General features: G+C 42.6%; 3 protein-coding genes and 1 long non-coding RNA gene across 6 annotated transcripts; 2 read left to right on the top strand and 2 right to left on the bottom strand.

Annotated features, from left to right (window-relative positions):
- The first annotated feature begins 41 nt into the window (after positions 1–41).
- On the top strand, positions 42–7870 carry LOC102297343 (Rab interacting lysosomal protein). Its single transcript, XM_005915901.3, has 8 exons — positions 42–932; positions 2819–2942; positions 4206–4327; positions 5834–6019; positions 6275–6444; positions 6544–6669; positions 6781–6864; positions 7340–7870. Exons 1-8 carry the CDS (start codon positions 603–605, stop codon positions 7458–7460), a joined length of 1263 nt encoding a protein of 420 aa, XP_005915963.1. The 5' UTR covers positions 42–602; the 3' UTR covers positions 7461–7870.
- A 344-nt stretch (positions 7871–8214) lies between these two features.
- Positions 8215–16445, top strand: scarf1 (scavenger receptor class F, member 1). Of its 2 annotated transcripts, XM_005915906.3 has the most exons (12): positions 8215–9281; positions 9379–9486; positions 9755–9816; positions 9903–10004; positions 10136–10676; positions 11040–11258; positions 12503–12631; positions 12940–13046; positions 13159–13276; positions 13394–13518; positions 13740–13877; positions 14003–16445. In XM_005915906.3, exons 2-12 carry the CDS (start codon positions 9386–9388, stop codon positions 15115–15117), a joined length of 2757 nt encoding a protein of 918 aa, XP_005915968.1. In that variant the 5' UTR covers positions 8215–9281; positions 9379–9385; the 3' UTR covers positions 15118–16445. The 2 variants fall into 2 exon arrangements, with proteins under 2 accessions (XP_005915968.1, XP_005915967.1); XM_005915905.3 differs by having other exon boundaries at positions 8215–9486.
- Positions 11352–13500, bottom strand: LOC121814077. Its single transcript, XR_006054051.1, has 4 exons — positions 13374–13500; positions 13164–13254; positions 12918–13072; positions 11352–12616 (listed from the first exon to the last, which is right to left on the bottom strand). It is a non-coding gene; the product is annotated as an uncharacterized LOC121814077 (long non-coding RNA).
- Positions 16445–22084, bottom strand: vtna (vitronectin a). 2 transcript variants are annotated; one of them, XM_005915904.3, is made up of 9 exons: positions 21950–22084; positions 21264–21383; positions 20779–21171; positions 20526–20665; positions 19575–19731; positions 19334–19486; positions 19090–19251; positions 18703–19053; positions 16445–16945 (listed from the first exon to the last, which is right to left on the bottom strand). In XM_005915904.3, exons 1-9 carry the CDS (start codon positions 22005–22007, stop codon positions 16824–16826), a joined length of 1656 nt encoding a protein of 551 aa, XP_005915966.1. In that variant the 5' UTR covers positions 22008–22084; the 3' UTR covers positions 16445–16823. The 2 variants fall into 2 exon arrangements, with proteins under 2 accessions (XP_005915966.1, XP_005915965.1); XM_005915903.3 differs by having other exon boundaries at positions 18703–19251.
- Between the last annotated feature and the right edge of the window lie 804 nt (positions 22085–22888).

Consider the following 22888-nt stretch of genomic DNA (forward strand, 5'->3'; position numbering starts at 1 on the left):
CTGGCTCACTTCCCCTGTTTTGAGAGGTCAAATTGCTTTCTCTTGAACCACTCATATTGGTTGCGCTTGCCTAAGCATATTAGTATCCCCATAATAAGCCAGGACTTTACTTTCTGTTTTAGTCTTGGTTAATGAAGCTATATTTCCAGGTTTATGTGCAGTTCTGCCGTTATTTTATTTCTCTAGACAGTTCTAGGCCAGCATTTCTGACTGCAGATCTGCAGAGGAAATTAAGTTTACGCTTTGCTGCATGCATCAGTAAGCTCGACCTAGCAGGCATACTTGTGCATGTTTCTCTGTACTCGCACTACATTGGTCAGAAAAGTAGGAGGACCCAGCAGTGAGTACACAGCAGCCTACTGTCCACTGTTGTGCTCGGTGTCTATTTTTTTTTTTTTTTTTTGGGGGGTAGGCTGATGTAATGTGACCACACATTAAATAAATGAAGTGGCATCGTCGTGAGCGGAGCAGGTCAAGTTTAGACGTGTCGGCAGAGGGTGAGGTTTAAAATTTGCACGCTGATTTGGTTGACGGTTTGCCGTCACGTCTCTCCTGTTGGTTTCGATAGCCTGTGAAGAGCATGTGAAGCGAGCTGCTCGGACATGGAGACGCTCTCGGAGACCAAAAACTTGGAGGACTGCTTCGGCAGGACGTTTTCCGCTCTCACCGTCGATGATGTGTACAAGATAGCCAAAGTGATCGGCACCGATGTGGAGCAACTCATCGACGGTTACGGCAAAGAGAGCGCTGAGGGTCTAGTACCGAAGATAGTGAAAGTGCTGGAGCTGCTGGAGAGCTTCGCGTCGAGGAACCACGCTCACAAACTGAGGGAAGAGGAGCTTCTGAAGACCTTCGAGACCATACAGCTGCAACAGCAGAAGAAACGCGGGGGGAAGGAAAACGACGAGGCCAACGATAAAAACGAGATACGGGTGAGAGACGCGGGGGATTTTCAGTCACACCACCATTTTGTAAATAATACAACGGCGCCTGTGCGTGTTACTCGCCGAGTGTGCGTCTCTGTGTTATAACAGCAGGTTAATGGAGCTGTTTGACAACGAGTCTGATGTATTTCGAGGTGATTTTGCTCTGTTTGGGTAACCTACATGCTACTGCTCCCAACTGTAGTGAAAACGTAGCTCCGTAACTCTTTTTTTCTGTGATACTATGTCACTGTGAAACTAAAATTACTCTTGCATATATATTTGCATGACCTCGCGTGATATAAACCTTATAACTGCCTGTTTGATATCAATCCACCGCCACCTATAAATACCTGAAGTGCCGCCCCGTGTCGTCAAGGCAACCACGTAGACCGACAGTTATTCTTAGACTCTGTAATTTAACAGTTTTCAGTGAGAATATTTAACATTGGCATAGTTTAACTTTAATTGTTATGTCCCCTGTTATATATTGTAAAATGTATTTTATAAATCACATGATGACACAGCAGTGATTTTAGCTTTAGCACTGGGAGTGTTACCACCCACACTAGAAATAAGCTAGCTAATTAGCAGTCAGCCACTTAAGTAGCATCTTACCAGTAATCACTTGGTGTAAAGTACCACATTTAAAAGGGACTTTTCGTTAATTATAACTGTAGCTATAGAGTTATAAATGTTGAAGAACCACGTTAATATGTTCTTGAGGTCATAGCATCATTTAGGAGCTTCTGCAGTACTGTACACAAGTTTTGTGCCACCTCATTTATTTATATTTTGCTTGGAAAATGCAACGATTTATTGAAACATGTGCATAAATACATGGAAATACAGTTTATAAGGTAAAAACAGAACATGTCAAATTCTAAGGAGCTCCAAAGTCAGTATTTGGATTGGCCACCTTTAGCAAACCCCCAAAGCTCTGCTTTGGATCTCACACTGCTTCATGGATGTTGAGGTCCTGTGTTTGTGGTCATTGTCATGCTGAAGAGTGAAGCTATGCTGGTATTGCATGATGGATCAAATTCAGATTCAACACTCTATAGGGCCTGTTGCCACTGATTTTCAGCCCAGTTCTTCTTTGTCAGTCTTTTCTCCTGTTTTCCTTCTTTAAGAATGGCCTCTTGGCAGCTACCCTTCCACTGAGAGCATATCTGATGAAGCAGCAGATTGTAGATCAAACGAAGGTTTAGATGCATCTCTCAGGTCCTGTGTCATGTCTGTGTCATGAGGTGGGCCTCACACAGATAGACCTGGCTGTCAAACAGCTCCTACAAAAATAACCAGCCTCCTGGGGATTTCTCAGAGCTACAACATAACATTTATTCTGTATGAACTGTCTTTTGTCAGACTATTTCTCTCTTTATTTAGTGTTTGTGCTGCCATTATATGGAAAAGCTCTGCTGTCGTGGGAAGTCAGACTTTGCTCTTTAGATGTCTCACAGCCATTAGAAAAACATCTGCAATTTATGCTTATGTGTATGGGTCTTGAGATATTTTTTATGTGCAGAGACTGGATCTCTGTGGTGTCTTGTCTAGTGTGGACCTTGAAGGGGGAGAATTCGGGATGGGGGGTTGGAGGGTGTAATGGACATACAATTGTTCTGAAATCAAGATCGACTTTGCTGTTGTCATGATGTCATGTATGTCATGGTTGAAATCAATAAAACAAAGTTGGAAAAGAAAAACATCTGCAATGACTTAACACTAAATTGACACACCTGCTTGGACACAACTGGTTAAGTTGAATCCAGATTTTGAATGCTTTAGAGATTTTCTACAGCTTACATCAGATCTTTTTTCCCCCTTCCAAAAATGCAATAGAACCTGCTTTTGAGGTTTTAGTTTCACAGTCTGACTCCTGTCATCTCATCCAGGAACTTCAGCAGAAGGAGCAGCAGTGGAAGACGAGGTGCGAAGAGCTGCAGGTCCAGATACAGCAGCTCCAGGAAGACAGGGAGGTGCTGGAGAGCAGGCTGAGAGGCAGCCATGCACAGGAAGGTATGTATGAGGAATTATTTTTGTTGAAGTGAACTGTAATGTAAGGTATATTATAGGCTTTTAAAATCGGAACTATGTGAAAATCAGTCCCCCCCCCCCTTAAAAAAAACAAAACAAAAAAAATTCAACATGTTATAGAAGTGCAGTAAGTGCGTGCTCTTCAAACAGGTAAATCAACCTCGAGGTCTTGTGGTTATGTTGGTTTTTTTACTTCATTCTAGTCTGTAAACGTGACATCAACCAGTTCCAGTAAATATTTAAAGCAGTGGGTTAACCATCATACTCTCTGAGGCTGAAACCAGTCCAACTGGCCATCGCTGTGTGTATAGTGCAGTTATTTTTGCTGGCTGAAGTTCATAGTTGTGAAAGTGTTCAGAAAAAGCAAACATCAAAATTAAACCCTGACAACAACCTGAACAATTACTCTGTACACTATAAAAATTAAACAGCAGAGAGATACGATCAATAGTCTTTTAAACATAATATACAGTAAGGCTCCAGTTTTTGCGTACTGGCAGATAAACTCATGCCGTCTTAACTTTGTGATTTATTTGACAGGACGCCCTGAGGCAGGTGAACGTGACTATTCATTTCATGTAGTAAAAGTGAAATGGCTGTTTGGCCACTGAGGTTCACCGCAAATATGCTTTCAGTTATTTTTTAGTTTTGATGAAAGGTCCCAGAGTGTAAGGGTTAAAAAGAAATGTTATTATTATCTGCTCATTTTTACTGCTGGGTGAACTACATGAAACTCATTTGCTGAATTGTTGGCATCATTTGAGAGATGCACTTCTCAGAATCTGTTAATGTGAAAGCAAAACTATTTGCAAAGCAAGATAACAGTAGATGCAAGCAAGAGATACTGTCTGTGCTCTGAAATCTCAAGTCTCTGTAGAATGAATCAAGATTACGTGCAGCGTGCTGTCCTCGTGCACATTGACACAAATGGGATCAAGGTATTAAGCTCGTGTAATGTTGAGGTCTTGTGGTAATTACTTCTCATGCTGACTTTTGTCTTTCGATATTATTTAGTGCAGATTTTCTTAGAAAGAGTTTGGGCTCATGAGTTTATTACATTTTAGATGACACAAGTAAGCTATTATGAGCATTAGCAACAATAAAACACAGGTTAAATGTTAAATCCAATTTGAATGAGCGTAAGCTATGAAATTATGAAGACAAAGAGGGACAAAAGTAGTTAAAAAAGTAGCTACACAAAGTTGATACACTTTGTGAATTTGTGTGTGTGTGTGTGTGTGTTAGACCGTGTTCAGCGGCAGGAGCGTGAGGTGATGCTAAAGCTGAAGGAGGTGGTGGATAAACAAAGAGATGACCTGAGGGCCAAAAGCCAGGAGATAACTACCATCACCAAAGAGGTGGAGGCGGTAAGGAGACATACGATATAATTCACTCTTAACCTTTTTTCATTCTTTCTTTTTAGGAGGCTGATAGATTAACTTTCTTAGATATTTTCTCGTTTTCGGACCACTCTGTGTAAACTCTATAGAGATGGTTGTGTGGGAAAATCCCAGCGGATCAGCAGTTTCCGAGAAACTCAGAGCAGCCCATCTGGCACCAACAACCATGCCCGTTCAAAGTCACTTAAATAACCTTTCTTTCACATTCTGCCGCTCAGTTTGAACTTCAGTTTTTGCCATGTGATCAGCTGATTAGATCTTTGTTTAAACAAGCAGTGCTTAAAAGGTATACCTTATAAAGTGGCTAGTGTGTCTATATATTTTTGATAACATTATAAGCTTTGACATTTCTGTTGTGATGTTCCACTTACAAATATTTTAGTGACCTAGAGTAACAAGTTTGACTGCTGCAGAGGCCTTGAGGCAGATGATTCCCATGGTGACAATGGAAACTAATCTAAAGATGGAGCTGAGCCGGGTTAACTCTTCACTGAAGAATAACGACTGAAAACGTCTTTAATTTAATCAAAACATTTTATCATTTCTTTTAAAGGGAAAGGAAATAGTAGAAGTATAAATAAACAAACATTAAAATATATTGGCTCGGTCACTTGAGAATTAAGATGAAAACATGTATGAAGTGCAGCCCTTAAATAATAAAAAGTGTTCTTTGTCCATGTGGATCACAAGGTTACACTCAATCAAATTTATGGCTGCAAGTTGTGTTTCCTTACAGACTTTCTGACTTTTCTCATGGAAACAGTAGCATTTTTTTCATTATTCTCAAACCCTGTTTTATGTATTGTGTTATTTCTATATATATCATACATACTCACATACACAGTCGTGGAGTCATGTGTCGCACAGCAACACAAGAGAACTTGCATCATGTAAACCGCTCTAACGGAGCCACTGGAAGGCAGAAAGTGTGCTAACTGTCAGGAAAAGAGGGCAGGGATTATCCACACAGTTACTGCTTGATGATTTAAGCTGCACTTTAGACAAGTCAGGGCACTGTTTTCATCTTGGTACAGCCACAGTGTGGGTGTGTGCTATTGTGTGAGTGTTTGCACGTGGCTGTATGTGTGTCAGGGCATGTATACCACATGATTTAAATAGCGGCCATAACTGGGTGTGTTTGTTAATGCTTGGCGTTTTGCACCCAATCAGCTGACTTTTAAACAGAAAGAAAAACTCACTTCATGGTCAACTGGGGGAAGTAAAAGAGTTGGCTTTGGTTTGGTTAACCAAGGAGTATTTTTTATTTTATTTTAAATAATGCCTATTTTTTAATCCTTTATATTAAGGCAGAGTAATCTTATATACCACATTTCCAATTTCCATTTTTGTGGGTCAGCCTTGGTTCATTGATTTAGCCATAAGCTGTGTTTATAACTGTCTGCAGTACTGCTCATGATGCAAATTTGTAAATCATATATATATATGTGTATGTTTATGTGTGTGTGTGTGTAGCTTCAGGAGCAGCTGGAGCGCTTTATGAAAATGAATGCAGAGTTGCGACACAAGCAGAATGTTTTGCAGGCCCAGCTGAAGAGCACCGTGGAGAGGAAGGCCGACATGGAGGCCGACCTGAAGGAGAAAAACAAAGAAATAGAAAACCTCCAAGCACAGCTCGACAGAACCAACAGCAACACGCCGGTATGCACACCTTTCACACTCGATACGACAGATATGTTTCTTTACTTTCCCGCATAATGAATAAGATGCTTCTTAGAGATACCTTAATATTTACTTAAGGCCTTAAAAGGGAAATCTGTGAACTTTGGACTCCAACGTCACTCTAGAGTGTTTAGAGAGTTTAAGCTTGCACTGTTGATCAAATAACTGCTGCTCTATGCTGAATCAGCTTTGTGGTTGAATTAATCTGTTGATCACTGTTTGTTGTCCCGTCAGTCCCGACCAAGTCAAACAGCACAGGAGCCAAAGAAAAAGCCAACATCCGATCAGAAGGATCCCGATCAGCCGTGCTTCACCAAGAAGGAGGTGCGCGACATCCTTTTCGAGAGGAACGAGCTAAAAACCAACCTCTTCCTGGTGCAGGAGGAGCTCAGCTACTATCAGAGGTGGGTTTTCTTGTTTGGGTGCATGTGTTCTTGTTTTAGTTGATGGTCATGGTGCCAGTGAAGTTGTCTACACGCTGAAAGGACTGTATGTGTCTGCAGGGAAATACTGAACGAGGAGAGGTGTCCAGGTTTTCTCTTAGAAGCTGTGCGCTCTGCCATCAAGAAAAAAAGAAAGCTCATTAAAGCCAAGATGCTTGGGATTCCTAACAACGAATGCAGCAGCAGGTATTTCTTACAGACATGATTTCTAGAACAACAATAGGAAACAATGCGCGGATTTAAAAAGATGTTCAGAAAGCGAAAGGGGTTTGAGTGACTCTGTTTTTTCCTCGGCAGTGATGAGGAAGACAGGAGTTCTCTGTTTGGCCAAACAGAAGTGGATGGAACAGTGAAACCGGCTGAGTCACGTATTCGAAACTTGTGAGTACGATGTTGGACAATCACTCCGCATTGGTCAGACTGGAAGCCAGAGTCCTGGTTTGTAAAAAGCAGCAGAACCTGGTGGTGTTTTATATTTATGTTTCGGCTTATATTAGTGCTCTTTTCGTTCCTACATGAGGTCACAGTGCTGATTAAAGCTGTCATCCGTCTCATTTCCACATCTGTTGCACATTTACTGAAACAGAATGCTGGCAAAATGAACCATAAATTAATTTTCAACAGCTTCAGCGCTTTGCACTATTCCTGTCAATAAACATAGAGCAAATGCAATAAGAAAGTGAACCACTCAGAAAGAAAGAATAAAAGCAGAAACACTGCAGACATCACTCCATCTCCCTCGCTCTGTTAACAATGTCACCCTCCTCAGATTTTGTCAATCCCAGTCTATATTTAGCAGTAATCCCTGACTGCAGATCTGATCTCAGGCCTGTCCCTTCTGCTCTGTCGCCTGCAGCTTTGGCTTCCTGACGAGGTCAAGCAGCGGCCCGGGTCCCACCGACGTGAACAACTCCTCCTGGGAGATCATCAGAGACTCCGAGGCCAATGAGGAGGCGGAGCAGCTGAGGTCTTCCTGAACGCGTTACTGAGCACAGAGATTGAACTGAGAGATTTCTCCAAGTTTGACACTCAGACAACACTTTCTCCTCACCTCAGTCACAACTTCTCTGCGGTTTTTGCTCAGGGCAAAGGTTATGAGGACATTTGAATGCAGACCCAGAGCACCGCTGGAAGATAAAGAAGCGCTTTTAAACAATCCCCTCTTATTTCCTGAAGTTAAGTTTCAACCATGATTAGTTCATGTCTGATGCCTTCCCCTTTATCATGGAAGGAGAAAACAAGAAGAACATTGTGTAACTACAGTACGATATAAGAAATACTGCTATGATATTCTGTACAGCAAGACAATCATGATTTTTTTCATTCTAAGAAAAAAAATGTATTTTTGGTAATTCAGTAAAATCAGATTCAGTGTTTATATGTATTTAAAAAAAACCAAAGACATAGTTTGAGTTTTAAATAGATATAATTATCTACTTTAATAGTACATAAAGCAGTAAATTAAGTTCTGCTCATTTTATAACTCATACAAATATTTTCACAAACAATTACAATCTAACTCATACCTCAGTGAGGGAATTTTAAAGCCATGTGGTTACTCTATGTTTAACCTCCTAGGACCTGGCATCCACATATGTGGACATCACATTTTGGGTTACTTAGACCAAAATACTCAATTTTGCTCTACAAGGGCCTGATATCCACTCACGAGGACATTATACTGCTACTGTTCTATCAAAATTTTAAATGAATATCCTCATATGTGGCTCTTATTTTTCTTAAAAACAAAAATAAAGAAAAAAAAATCTGGTAATTCTTTGTTTTTACATTCATCGGGCCCCAATATGTCCAAATATCAAAGAGAAACTAAAAATGCATGCCGTGGAAGAGTTCAGGTCTTAGGAGGTTAAATGATCTGAAGCACTTCTATGCACAAGGAAACAGAAAAGTGAGTGCAGTGCAGGTTAGGAGAGTGCATCTTAACCCCATAAGCCTTATTTTAGTGCTCGTAGTGTAAAAATCAATCAATCATGTATCAGTATTCGGGTATTTGATGGTGGTGCCCTAAACGTGTGCTTTCAGCACCACCACTTTAAATGAACCCCTCTGTTCCCTCTAAATGTAGTAGAAACTACTCAGGCAGGCCAGTGGCATGTGTAAAGGGAGAATGAATGAACATTGAGTAAAGCCACCTTCTCCTGACATCCTTTGTGGGCAATTTATTTTTGTAAGCATCTTTGTAATGGAGCATTTTCTTTGTTTGTTTTTATGATGTAAACACATTTAAGGTGTTATTTGCCATCTGAGTGAATTTTATTATAAAACAACTGAAAATGTGTGACATTGAGATTTCAATAAAAACATCTATTAAACAGAGAATATATTTACAAAAGTGAAACAATCTCAGTTCATTTTTTTTACCCTCATAAGAAAAGGAACAAAGAATGCTGAATAAGCTTTCACTTTATCTCAAATTGATCACATGGGCATCTTTTCACCGACTTTCACGACTTATAAGGAAGACAAAGGCTTCCTTCATCATCTCCTGTAAGACCTACTGCAATAGATTCTGACAAAAGGGTGACCATCAGTACGTGTGTGTTTGTTCGTACGCGCCCCATCGTTGTGTACGGCGAGTTTTGTGTGTTAGTGTTCGACCATCTTTAAAAAGCTCTTGTGTCTGGCTGAATAGAAGGAAGTGGCTCTGACTTCCCCAGGAAATGGGAAGAGGAAACCCGGGGGCTTCGACCTCTCTGGCTACGCTGGAGCCACAAGACGACTCACCGGACAGAAAGAGAGAAGGGTGGAGGGAAGGGTGGAGGGAGGCTGAGAGATAGGTACTGCCCCTTGTTTTTCTCCCCTCGAGTTGAGACAAAGACAAGTTGGGAGCAGAAATAAAGACGGGAATATATTTGTCCCTGGTTGTGCTTTCAGATTGGAGATGAAGCTTCTCCTCAGAGCTCTCAGTGCTCTGCTCTGCTTCTCGCTGGCCTGCGCTCACACTCTGGATCCTGCTGGGAAGAACGTCTGCCAGGATATAAGGTAAACTCCAGCTTTTCCTTCACTCGCACATACTGGCTTTTGAGTCTTAAGTGGCAACAGCGGGTTACCGAATTAACGTTTTTGGCGGCCTTCGTCTGGCTTTGAGTTCTTGTGATGAATATTAGTGCCATGAGATTGTACTGTTGGCTTGTGGGTTGTGTGGCCCGTCCTTCTTTAGGATGACATGGCTGAATGCAGGCACTGGAGTGTTTTTTCTACTAAGGTTTCAGATTTATCAAGCTGATTTGATGATGTCTGTAATTCTTAGGGATCCCTCTAACCTGTTCTGTTGCCTTGGATGGCGCCAGGAGGGAAAAGAGTGCACAATACGTAAGTTCTAGTATTCTAATGATTATTATTCCTATGCTGTTACCACTTCTACATTGGCTTTGTTTTCTCTTTGTGTTTGTGTGCAGCTGTATGTGAGGGTGAGCAGGCCTGTTTGAAGGGTGAGATCTGTTTATATCCTGGATTATGTCGCTGCCCACCTGGCTACTATGGTGCTGAGTGCAAAACCAGTGAGTTAAAACGTCCATTTGTTGTAGAAGAAAGAAGAAAAATAACAATATAAAAACATTATAGTGATGATAATTACTATATTTTAGTCTAGTAATAGCTCTCTATGTACTCACTGGTGTGTTTTTTCTAGACTGTCCTCTTGAGTTCTGGGGTCCAGACTGCCGTCAGATATGTAAGTGCTATCCTAACGGGCGCTGTCATCCAGCCACTGGCGAGTGCACCTGCCACCCACTCCGTTGGGGCCCACTATGCAAGCAAACCTGCAGGTGTTCCCGGCACGGGCGCTGCCACCCCATCCACGGAAACTGCACCTGCGACACCAGCTATTCAGGTTCAACCTGTGCCAAACCGTGCCAGTGTGATATCGGTGGGTCTGTAGGCCCCAGCTGTGACCAGCAGACAGGCAAGTGTCAGTGCCACAAGGGGCACTGGGGGATGAGGTGTACAAACCCGTGCGACTGTAACCAGTCCCCGTGTAATCAGCGCAATGGTGTGTGCGAGTGCAAGCCTGGCATGTGGGGAACCAGCTGTGACCAGAGTTGTAAATGTGACCTCAAACACAGCAGCTGTGACGTAATGAGTGGGACGTGTCTGTGCCAACCAGGATACAAGGGCCTCTTCTGCAACCAGCCCTGTGAAGCAGGAAAGTATGGCATTGACTGTAAAAGGAGGTAGGTTTCAATGTGTGTGTGTCTGTGTCTCTGTTTGTTTGTGTGTATATCATGTTTACATATCTTTGTGGGGACCAAAAATTGAAAGCTTGCTATACTTGTGGGGACCAACAACCCCTATGAGGACGAAAAACCCGTCCCCATGTGTTCGAAGGCATTTGTGAGACTTAAAATGTGGATTTAGTGTCAGGGTTAGGGGTAGACATTCATTTTTGATGGTTAGGGTAAGTAGCTAGGGAAAGGATCATATCAATTAGATGTCCCCACAAGGATATAAAAACACGACTGTGTGTGTGTGGCAAGAAAGGTGGATACACGTGAATGTGTGTGTTCTCACTGCTGAACTTTATCCCTTGTCTTCAGTTGTGGTCACTGTAAAGACAACCAGCTTTGCTCTCTGATCGATGGCACATGTGCAGCCTGTGAGCCGGGCTGGAACGGTACGCGATGCGACCGCCCATGTTCATCTGGTTTCCATGGTGATGGCTGCAAAGAAGGGTGTCCACGATGCAGGAACAATGAACCCTGTGACCCAAAAACTGGGTTGTGTCAGAGCTGTGATCCCGGATGGACTGGACCCAGGTGCGCGCGCATATTTTGGGGAAACATTAGCAACAATACATAAAAATTTACACTATTTACAACTAACTGCTTTACAAAGTACATTACGAGTCATTATTTTTCACCTTTTTTGGTGCGTTTTTACACTTTGACATAATCAAAGCAATTAATAGGTAAAAGGAAAGAATTAGCTTTCAAATTAAAACCTTATTTCCAAAAAAGTAGGACGCGTGATGATTTGCAGATCTCATAAACTCACATTTTAGTCACAGTAGAACATAGAAAATGCAATTTAAAGAAAAATATTTACACATTTTTGATTTGATGGTAGCAACACATCTCAAAAATGTTGTGAAAGGGTCATGTTTACGGCTTTGCAGCATCCCTCATGTCTGTTTTTAATGCAGTGCTGTCTGAAGGCTCGAAGATCACGGGTTTTGATTTTTGGTAGTGTCCCTTGCACACAGAGATTTCTCCAGATTCTGTATTGTAGATAAAAAATTAGTCAAAGCTGAAGTTGTTCCACAAGTTAATGGCTCAATTTTTTGAACCTCTGTCCATCTTTACTTCTGAGTTTTTTGGGAATTGGGGTTCTAAATATACAGAAATGCTAAAATGTAATAACTGGCTACTTAATCACTGTGTTATTTTAAAAAAAAGAATAAAAATGATCAGCGGCCTGCACCTCACTGATCTTAGGAAGCATCCTGTGATCAGTGTGGTTCATATGCTTTAGCTCAAACTGAAAAATCAATCGATCAGTAAATTGTCTGTCTGTCACAGATTATAGTTATTTTTGTCAGAAGCTCCATTGTCATCCTGTGGTGTGATCTGGGGACTGAAAACACTTCCGTACTTGTGCACACAGCTGTTCGTGGGAGGCTCTGACATCTGTGAGTTGGCTGTCAAAGCGCATTTCGCTGACTAGAGACATAATCAGAAAGTCAGACCCAGAAGACAAGAGATGATTTGAGTTTAACAAAAAGAGATGAATCTGCTAAAAAGTCCAAGTTATTCACTGCTTACAACTGTACTGCAGTCTCTTGAACATGACGGATTCAAAGAGTTGCTTGGAAGAGTTAAAACTTATGGATTAAGTTGCCTAAAGATGCAAAATTAATAAAATGATCCATGTGGTAAAACGTGAGCACTGCTTATTACACTTAAGCTCAAAAACAGTCTGCTTATAGAGGATGGAAAGTTTGTACCGCCAACAGTGTAAGTGTGTTAGTAATCTCTGTCCTCGTTTTTCTGTCCTCGTCCAGGTGTCAGGAGCGCTGCCTTAACGGGAGGTTTGGAGACGCCTGCCTCTTGACGTGTAGTCCTTGTTTTCATGGCAACTGCCATCATGTGACAGGAAAATGTGTCTGTGCGCCAGGCTTCCAGGGAGAGAGGTGAGAAAATTAAAGCATTGCTTACTGTTGGATAGACTTACTGTTGCAGATGCAGCTTTTATCAAAGGTTAAGATTTTAAATAGTTAAACTGCACTCCCAGATCAGTTAAAGATCAGTTTTTTCTGATTTCACTCTTTCTCTTGCCCTGAGTGTACGATCTGAGGTTAGTAGGTTAAAACATGGAAAACGTGGCCCCCTTAACTTTCTTCTCTGTGATGCTTGTACGTCATCGTTATGTGTTCACCCAGTACTAAAATAAAATCTTGATTTAACTTTCTTACTCACTGTGACTCATGGATGTTTCCAGCTGTAACAACAGCTGCCCTGCCCTCCGGTTTGGCTTCAACTGTTCTTCTGTCTGCGACTGCGGTGAGGGGGTGGCCTGCGACTCTGTGACCGGAGCCTGTCCTAACAGTACGTCCATCCATCCACTCAGTTATCTGTCAGTTTTGTGTATAAATGTGTACATTAGTGTGTCTTGTACTTTCCCTTACATGTTTGTGTTTGTGTGTGTGTTGAATGACAGGTTACAGAGGTGCTGTGCTTGCGGGTGTGCTGGTTCCTTTGCTCCTGTTGCTTCTTGCTGTAGTTTGCTGCTGCTTGTGTTGTGGAGGACGCCCGGCTGGTGACAGAGACAAAGACAGGTCAGCAGCTACCTTTCTTTTAGGCATTTTATCTTCACTTTGCATAGACGGTAAAACATGGAAAGCAGGCTACGTTTATCATTCTACATAACTTTACATGATTTCTTTTGGTCGTAGTACAACTGTAGCTGATGGCGGCTTCTTGGTTCGGATGAAGTATCACGTTTATAGCGTCCTGGCAAACATTGGCGCTGCCCTGCCGTGTATCTCTGCCTGGTCCTCTGGCCTTCCTCGTGTCACCGGTCAGTCTTGCCACTCACAGTGCTCACAGTGTAATGCAACTATTGTATACAAACTTCATAAAAGTACAAAAAAGACTATTTTAATCATCATTAAGATTTGAATTCTTTTAAAACGTCTACTGTGTGCATGAATTATGACCAGAAGCTGTGATATTTAGTTCTATTATTATTATTCTTTTTTAAATTAATCTGCTTTCTGTGTCTCATGTAAACACACACAGTGTCACACCATGACCCTGAGCTGACCTTCAACCACAGCTTCATTGAGCCTCCTTCCTCTGGCTGGGTGACGGAGGGATCGTCCTTCGACAGCGATGAGGAGACGGGAGAGGCTCTTTACTGCGTCCCTCCAATGGAAGGTAGAGGCAAAAATAAAGTTCACCAGTTAACAAAGTTTATAGTGCCCTCTTTTGGTGCAAGGTAGAACTGCCACTTTTAAAAACTCTTTCTGGCACTGGTTGATGTTTTGCTCTGTTTCTGTTAGACATCCCGGCTGTGGCGGGCGGTGAGTTCCAGGAGATGAGCTCAAAGTGTAACATGTTCTTAGACCCATCGGGCTTCAGCAGCGAGGACATCTCCTCACCCTTTAACATCCCTCGCACCTCCAGCATTGCCAAGGCCAAGCGGCCATCCGTCTCATTTGCAGAAGGCACCCGCTTCAGCCCCAAAGAGAGGCGTGGCTCTGCTCAGGACCCTTGTGCTCTCCCTCGCAGCAAACCCAAATCATCCTGGGGGGTTTTGATGCTATCGGCCCTGCAAAGTCAGGGAAGCACAGCTAGAACTGGGGAGGGGAACGGACTTGAGGGCGAGAAGGAGAAAGATGGAGTGGATGTGACCGACAGTCAGGAGTTAAACTGTGAGGAGGCTGACCAGGAAGTAGACAGAACCCCATCAAGGTCCACCCTGCAGGTTCCTGGAGCATCAGGACGGAGACGGACTATGTCTAACACAGCTGCTCATAAAGGGACATCGTCCGCCTCTGATGCTCAAGAAGGGGGCTCTCATAAGGTCACCACTGTGTATGTGACGGTGGGTAAGGCGGGTAAGCCCATCACAAAAACAGAGCCGAGCTCTGAGGGCCCCGTTCAGGCGATGCTGCGAAGACTGGGCAGCCTCCAGAGGCAAAAAGAGCAGGAGTCTGACAGGCCTAAGCTGAAGGGGAGTGAAGGCATCATCAAACCACCCAGGAAGAAGCTGGGAGCTCGGGCGGCTGTTTGGGAGCAGGGAGGACCGTCTACAAGGGAGGCTGGAGTTTGTAAGCCAATCAGGAGGAAGCACTCCTCCCACAACTCCTCTGATGCAGCTGGATCGAATGGTACACTGCCAACAGAGAGTGGCACTCCAAAACGGCCGCTGTCGTCCATTTTAAAGAGCGTGCCTGAAGTGGCGTCAGCACACTCGGGGTCTAATCTGCAGGCCGAAGGAGACGAAAGGCAGCACGCTGCCCCGCATCATGAAGAACAAATTGAGAGCTCCTACCGGACTCTGAGACCCGTGGGAGATGGCGCAAGCCCCATTGAAATCATCACCAACGAAGGAGCGGCGGTCAGTATGACTGATGAACCCTGGTACGAAAATGTCCAGATCAAAAACTCGTGACCTCTGAGAAAACGGGTCAGCAGGACTGATCGAAAAACAGCCGCATGTTTGTTATCCTGCAGTTATAACTGAACAATGGGGAAAGCTTCTCTGAGAGATTTGTGCAGCTGCAGCTCACATGACTGAAATAACAGAGAAATTGTGATTTTAAAAATAGCAACCGTTAATGAAATTTCAAACAACAGATGGAACAAGAAAATAGGGTGTTTTCTAACAAGAACGCTACACAGTCCGTTGTTGCCTTGGTGTTGTTCCCACACTGTAACCCATGTTTCCCCAGTACCATGACCCTGAACTGACCGATCATGCTGTTATGAATTTTTATCTTTGCAACTTAGTTTTTCTTCAGGCCTTTTCAATACTCACTAAACATATTTTCCCTAAACCTGTAACCAAGTGTTTCTGGTTTAACCTAAAAACAACTGCAACTGAAAACTGAAACTACTCTTTTTAGTATTATTTTAATCTAAGCCTAAAAATCAAAATATTTACTTTTACATTAGCACAAACTTACAGTCTCGTGGGTGAAAGTCCTGCATTTAGACTTTCATTAGCCAACAGCTTTAGGAGCAACATCAGCTGGGTCCTGGGTTTGAATCCATTGGCTGTTTTGGGGCCTTTCTGTTCTCTCTGGGTACTCTGAGTCCCTCCCGCAGCCCAAAGACATGTATGTTAGATTAATTAGTGAATCTAAATAGGCTGAAAGTGTGAATGTGTGACGATCCATGGGATTGGCTCCAGCACCCCCATGATGGATGGATGGACAGATGTAATATCTGCACCTGTTGTGCTTATATAGTCAGAAAGGATAAATGGAAGTAAAGAGTGGAAGTTTGTGGAAAAAGAAGCAGTGATGAACATCTGGGTGGGTTCCCAGAAGATAATAAAATGAGTGTGATGAACTTTTTGATTAATTTGATTGATTCAGTTAAGTGTGAGGAAAGTCTGAGTCTGCTGCTCTGTGGATATTTTATTAGTCTTGGATGAAACTCAGGTAAGAACAGGCTGTAACAGATTGTAGTCGCGATTCACTCAGAATCAGTACATGCTTTACACATGAGGGAAAAGCCCGGCAGGGTTGTTTATTCTATCGTATAAATCAGTCAGAGAACTGGAATTGTAAAAATGTTTATACTTCTGTGACCCAATGTTAAAGTTTCCTGCGAGTCCACAGCGCACGAACACTGCTGTGGGGTTAGAAACACATTGCTGCCCTGCTTGTGACCACTGGTGAATTAAACCTCCCCTGAAGTCTGTGTTAATATTTTATAGTATTGTTATTTCACTGTATAAACATGACCGTGATTAATAAAAAGACAATAAACACTTTGGCTTTTGTAGATACATTATTCAAAATACACTATAAGTAATGAATACAGTAATAATTGCAGATTAATTATCATTAACAGAGTTTAGCTTTCAGACGGATAAACGTTGCTGTCTCTGGGTCTCTCTGTTAAATGTGTTTTTCACTTTAGCTGCGTTTAATAAAGCTGACTGAAAGTCAGCCAGCTGAACTTTGGCCCTAAGCTGCATGTGGACTCTCACCGATACACCAATATTTGCTGAAGTCAGCTAGCTGTGTGTTACACTGCGCATGTTCGACACTTTTAACCCCTACCACTGCCTACTGCAGTAAAAACAACAGCTCTATTACACGCTAACTGGGTTACACTGATCAAAATAACAAACTAAAATTCTGGAAACTACTTCTTCTCTGCTCCAGGGGTGTCCGAACAGCCGAGCCAGTACTTGGCGATGGATCTGGGGTACGGAGGAACAGCAGGATCAACTCTCTTAGTCCTGATATCCACTCTGTAGTATTTATCTAGAAAACACAAAAACTCACTCAACACATGCTTACCAGTCACAGTTAGTATTCATATTGTCTGCTTTGTACACATACTATACTATTATTATAGTGTGTGGAGTAGTGGTTAAACAAAAACCAGAATGACACTGAATATGACGTAAAGATTACAAACAGAAATGCACTTGGAGTAAAGTATAAAACAGAAACAATGTTAGGCATCTGTTTTTTGCTGTATGAACTATATACAGCATTAAAATGTAATGAAACTAGTGTGTGGTGAGAGAGAGCCGAGCACGTTAGTTCCTGTTGCCTCCCCCAGCTGTCTGCCGTCTACAGCTGTGACTCAGCTCTTAGTTTATGTGCCAGCAGTGTGAAGACCAAACACACAATATTTGAACAATGATAAAATCATCATTGTTATTTAGTCATTTAACCATTATTGTACTAGCCTTCATAAGCATTGCTGTTAATAACGGCCCTGCTTTTGCTGTGAGCGTGAGATATTCTTTTTCTTTAACATCCTCATCTTCCTTAAAATGGATTTGATTTGATTAAAGTTCCCAGGAAACCTTGAAATAAAGACAGTAACTCATGGGATATGCCTTTTCTCTTTCCTTCTGCTCTAGCTGACTTTGTAATGATTAATGTACACTCACTGATAACTTCATTAGTTAGGGGTAGAATGGTGAAGAAAGGTGATTTAGGTTCTTTTTGACTGTCGCATGGTTGTTAGTCACCTCAAGGTGCTTTAAATTGTACAGACCCTACAGCAAAACACAGAAAACCCCCAAAATTAGACAGCCCCCAGTGAGGAAGCATTTGGTAACAGTGGGAAGGAAAAACTCAATTTTAACAGGAAGAAACCTCTGGCAGAACCAGGCTCAGGGAGGGGCAGCCCTCTGCCACAAACAGATGGAGTGTTGGAGTGTGGAAGTGGCATTTTCTGTGTGAAATGTTTTGTTAATGTCAGCGGAAAGAGGAGAATAGCCAAAGTGCTTCGAGCTGATTGGAAGACAACAGTAACTCAAAAAAGGCACTCTTTACAGCCAAGGTATGCAGAAGAGCATCACTGAACGCTCAGCCCTTTGAAGCAGATGAACTACTGCAGCAGAAGACCGCACTGGATGCCACTTCAGCCAGCTAAAAACAGGAAACTGAGGCTAATAGAAGCTTGGGTAAACGTTGCCTAGTCTGAAACATTCAGATAGCCGGGTCAGAAAAAACAACATGGATCCATCCTGCCTTTTCCCAGCAGTTCAGGGTGGTGGTGGTGTCTTTGCTTACGTTGGGCCTCTCAAACACCGCCTACCTGAGTATTAATGCTGACCATGTCCATCCCTTTATGGCCACAGCAAACCCATCTTCTGATTGCTGGTTCCAGCAGGATAGCAGACCATGCCACAAAGCTCAGATCATTTCAAACTTGTTCCTTAAATATAACAACGAGTTCACTGCACTCAAATGACCACAGCCACGAGATCTCCAGGAGAGAACCTTTGGGATGTGGTGGATGTGCAGCCGATAAAACTGCAGCAACTGTGTGATGCTATCATGTCAATATGGACTGAAATCTACAAACTGTTGCTTAATTTAACAAAGAAAATGTTAAACTGTTCTTTTTAAATGCAATGCTTGGCTGCTTTTCTAATTTATATTACTATGAATTACAAAATAACCAATTAACCACATGTTGTAAGGCAGTGGAAATGAATGATTGAATACATTTTCAGAAACATTGTTTGATACGGTGCGTCCCATTCTGAATCTGTTACCTTCTTTGAAGAAGTAGACGGTCTGTATGGGCATCTCCCTTTGGAAGTCGTAGCCGTATCGGTCATCTCTGGAGTCATAGTTGCCTCTGTTGTTCTGGCCATAACGATCTCTCCGTCTGTCCTGGTCCCAGTCTTGATCCCACCGTCTGTCCCAGCCTTGTCCCAGCCTCTCTGCCATTTCCATCCTCCTCTCTGCCAGTCTCATACCCATTTCCATCCCTCTTTCAGCAAATTCCCGCCCCATGTTCATTCCCTGCTCAGCAAAGGAGCCCCAGGAGGGTGAACGATTTTGTCTCCGCCGACCCCACTGCTGGTTCCACTGCTGGTCCCACTGCTGGTTCCACTGCTGGTTCCACTGCTGGTCCCACTGCTGGTTCCACTGCTGGTCCCACTGCTGGTCCCACTGCTGGTCTTGCTGGCTGTTGTAGCGGCGTCGCGTCGACCTCCAAGGACTGATGTAGATTCTGCCCGCCATGGCAGCATCCACTGGAGACCTGAGACCCTTCCAGTCCTTGTTAATAAAGTGGTGCTTACTATGATGCTGAGGCACTGCAGAAGATTAAAAATAAGTTAAACCACACACACGTGTGACTCCTGTCTGCACAAATAGGTCTATAACTGCACAACTCACGGTCAGAGAAGAGCTCGCCGAAGAAACGCTCATAGTTGTTGTAGTACACATCAGTGTAGCGCCTGAAGGGAGTGGACGGAGAGCTCTCAGACATTTTGATGCACTCCTCATGAGATGGCTGGTGCAAAAACTCATACACATAATACTGGTCACCTGCAGAAAGGATGGTATGATGAGCCACTGATGTTCAGTACTACAGGAACAGCTGGAGATGTATGCAAACCAAAGCGTCTGGTTGTACCTTTGAAAAAATAGACCTTCTCTTTTCCGTGGTGGCTGTGGGCAGGAAGGGCAAACGCTGCGTCCACATGATCGGGAATCCGGTCAAAGCCAACGTTTATGTATCGGGGATAATCATCATCCAGCACGCCATTGTCAAACCTCCAGTACTTGTTTCCCTACATGGGTAAACATCAAATTTGTAGTAGATTAGCTTTTTAAAATACTTTTAAACCTAAACTATGACATAATGTTTCCAATATTGGCTTTGCCCTTTATAAGGCAGTCATTGAAATACATGGAAATGGAAAATTTGAGTGTTATTGGAGGAAATTAAAAAAGCAAACTTTTTTCAAAGTTTTTTTTTTACTTTTTTATAGTGCAAAGTCACTGAAGTTATCATATATGGTTCCTCACACATTTAGAGCATTTTTTTTCTACAAAAGACTATAAGAATAAAATACATATTTAAAGGAGGATTTATTTTTGAACATTTTCCTTGTTTCACACTGGCAATTTTCATAAATATAACACACATATCAGAGTGCAGCCCTGCCAACCCCTGTTAGTTTTAATGCTTTAACCACAAGTGTGGGAGTAGGTACGGGGGAAAGCCAATTTCCTAAATTCAGGAAGAATTTGATTGGAAGTTTAAAATGTTCCAGGCCTTTAATGATTGGTCAGATGCAATAATGTCACATAAGCTGATCTTTGCTGATTAGCTGGGAGAAATCCATGTGTTTCTACAACCTCCCAGTGAGTCACGAGGAGGCCAATTTTCATGTCCACTTAAGTCACCAAATATGGCTCCTCGCCCAACAGTACTTTATTGTTGTGTTGAATTATCTTTTTTTTTCTATTGTTGAATTATTATTTTTGTTCTCTTAGAGCTTTTGATTTCTTTGGAGAGTTGCAAACAATTAAAGTGATCAAAATTACAAAGATAATTGGATTTGATTTGTTTTGGTTCCACCTTAAAGATGTAGGTCTTCCCCTGACAGTTGATGCGGGTGAACGCAGCATCAATGGACCCGCTGATGCCCCACACATCCTTAATGAGCTTTGGATAACCAGGGAGCACTGCCTTCTGGTCAAGTTCAAAGAAGTACTCCCCTGGAAAACAAAGCCAGAGCGATCATGCTGTTTTATTTGTTACTTTCAAACATGAGCGAGACCATGACAGAGCCTGAAAGGTTGTCTTGTAACAGATGAATTCACTCACTGACCTCTGAAAGCATAGATGGAGCCATTTTTGATCTGCATGAAGGCGTCAAAAGGTCTGCCACTGCAGACCTCAGCATCTGGGTCAGGGGCCACGGTGGTGGCTGCTGTGGCAGGAACTGTGGTCACCTCGGTTGCTGCGCTGGTCGTGATGGAGTCCTCCAATGTGTGGGTGTCTGGGTGTGTCGCACGTGTCGGCGGGATGTTAGAGACTCTCAGTCTGGTCGGTCTGGTCATTTCCAGCGTGGTCTCAGGGCGTTCTTGCGCTCTGGGATTGAAGTCCGGCGGTTGTGTAGGCCTCAGCTGGTTGCGTGCTGAACGACGTGTGGGCTGAGGCGTGCTCTCAGATTGCCCATCGTAATAATCGTCTTCTGCAAACTGAAATGTGTCTCCGCGAGCTGAGGGGGGTGTGAGAGAAATGTCAACATCCATTTTTGACCTGTGAGTTCTTAACAGAATGAATGAACCAATGAGCAGGGAGGTTTCTTACTCATCATATTGCAGGTGGATTCAAAGTCAGAGCAGCAGCTTTTGTAGTACTTGCACATGGAGTCACACTGGCACTTCTTCCGGGCGTCAAAGCCATTTTCGCAGCGGTCCAAACATGACTCTGGAGATAAAACAACATGCTTCAGTCATTCCCTCTCTCCGCTGTTTGTACCTCAGAACAAAATTCATTTCCTCCTTTGGTTAATAAACGTAAATTTGATTACAGCTCCCATGAGGCTTTGACTGCATGCCAGCGGCACAGACTCATGGGATATCAAAAACTCAATCTTACAGTGAATTAGGCAATATATTAAAAGACAGTTGTAATAATTCAAAATGATTACAGTTTTGTAGATTTAACAAAGTGCTCGAAAGACTTTACTCATTTTTCCACATATTTAACAACATTTTGGAAACAAAATAATTAATTTATTATGAAAATAATCAAATGAATTGTTTTTTATTAGCTGTACTGACAATAATAAATATGTCTACTTGTTAAGCAAATTGTTTGTTAGTGCCTCAAAGTTTATGCGTCAGACATTTTAATACAACAGTTAATGAACATAATTCAACTTTTAGCACCCAAATTTGTACGCAATAGGTCCCAAATCAGATCTGAAGCAGGGTCCTGAACAGAGCACAAAGCTACTCTATGAAGTCAAAAGTAGATTTTGTTAGACTCACCGTCTGAAGCCAAAGTGTCAGAGAGCAGAGCGAGCAGCAGCACGGCCCACAGGTCCATGTTGCCTCCTCTGTGTCCGAGGACAGACTGAGGAAATAATGAAGGCCTGTGTGCTCCCTATCATTGGAAGCATGTGCCAGTCACCCCACCTCCTCATTCACTTGAACCTTATTTGCAGACTTCTGTCTACTCGGACAAATAAACACAGACTGAGAGGGGGAAAAGATCAATGGGGTGGGTGTGTGGATTACTGTTTGACCTCTGACCAAAGATGTTTGTACATTTTAAGTAGTTTGTGGTCATTTTTACAGATTTCAATTATTGAAATCAACATTGACTCTAAATATTCTAAAGACAGATATTCTACTCTGGCTGATAATAACTTTAAAGGCCTTTTCTGATGAAAAAATGGTGAAAAGCATCTTTCAGGGATTCCTTGTAGCTTTAAAAATGAAAAATGTATCAATAATCTGGTCTCTTGCTAAATAGGAATTTTTGGCATTAAATTATGAACAGCAATATATTAATTAGAGATATTTTCACTGTAAGCAACTATACACTGTGAAATGCACTATACACAGGTACACACACACACAGGTCTTTATCACCAGCTTCCACATTTATTTATAGTTTTCCCAGGTTATGATATGAACACAGTCTGACAGCTGTCGGTCCCAGCTGATTTCCCTCTCCCTCCGCTCCTCTCCGTCTCACTATAAAAAGGGAAGGAAACCATTATCAGTCCAAATCGCCATCAGCTGTTCTCACCGGCATTTCCAGCACCGCCCCGTTGAGCCCACTGCACCACTCCACCCCTGCAGCCGCGCCCGGGACCACACCTCCGCCACATACACATATCCTTTTAACACTTTTATACACCACTCTGCATTTGGTTATTAGCTATTATTAATCTCTGGCTCTCATCCACAGTGTGTCTTTTG

Source organism: Haplochromis burtoni, unplaced genomic scaffold (genome assembly GCF_018398535.1).
Source record: "Haplochromis burtoni strain Fernald_Lab_line unplaced genomic scaffold, NCSU_Asbu1 Contig_15, whole genome shotgun sequence".
Taxonomy (NCBI): Eukaryota; Metazoa; Chordata; class Actinopteri; order Cichliformes; family Cichlidae; genus Haplochromis; species Haplochromis burtoni.

What these genes read in the sequence shown, in the direction of transcription:
- vtna (XM_005915903.3), bottom strand. Translation starts at nt 22,007, where the DNA reads ATGGACCTGTGGGCCGTGCTGCTGCTCGCTCTGCTCTCTGACACTTTG. An exon ending in GGAAGACCTACATCTTTAAG is followed by an intron (nt 19,732 to 20,525) that starts GTGGAACCAAAA and finishes TTACCCATGTAG; the next exon opens with GGAAACAAGTACTGGAGGTT. An exon ending in CGGCGAGCTCTTCTCTGACC is followed by an intron (nt 19,252 to 19,333) that starts GTGAGTTGTGCA and finishes AATCTTCTGCAG; the next exon opens with TGCCTCAGCATCATAGTAAG.
- scarf1 (XM_005915905.3), top strand. Translation starts at nt 9,386, where the DNA reads ATGAAGCTTCTCCTCAGAGCTCTCAGTGCTCTGCTCTGCTTCTCGCTG. An exon ending in AACGTCTGCCAGGATATAAG is followed by an intron (nt 9,487 to 9,754) that starts GTAAACTCCAGC and finishes TGTAATTCTTAG; the next exon opens with GGATCCCTCTAACCTGTTCT. An exon ending in GGGAAAAGAGTGCACAATAC is followed by an intron (nt 9,817 to 9,902) that starts GTAAGTTCTAGT and finishes GTTTGTGTGCAG; the next exon opens with CTGTATGTGAGGGTGAGCAG.
- LOC102297343 (XM_005915901.3), top strand. Translation starts at nt 603, where the DNA reads ATGGAGACGCTCTCGGAGACCAAAAACTTGGAGGACTGCTTCGGCAGG. An exon ending in ACGATAAAAACGAGATACGG is followed by an intron (nt 933 to 2,818) that starts GTGAGAGACGCG and finishes CATCTCATCCAG; the next exon opens with GAACTTCAGCAGAAGGAGCA. An exon ending in GAACCAACAGCAACACGCCG is followed by an intron (nt 6,020 to 6,274) that starts GTATGCACACCT and finishes TTGTCCCGTCAG; the next exon opens with TCCCGACCAAGTCAAACAGC.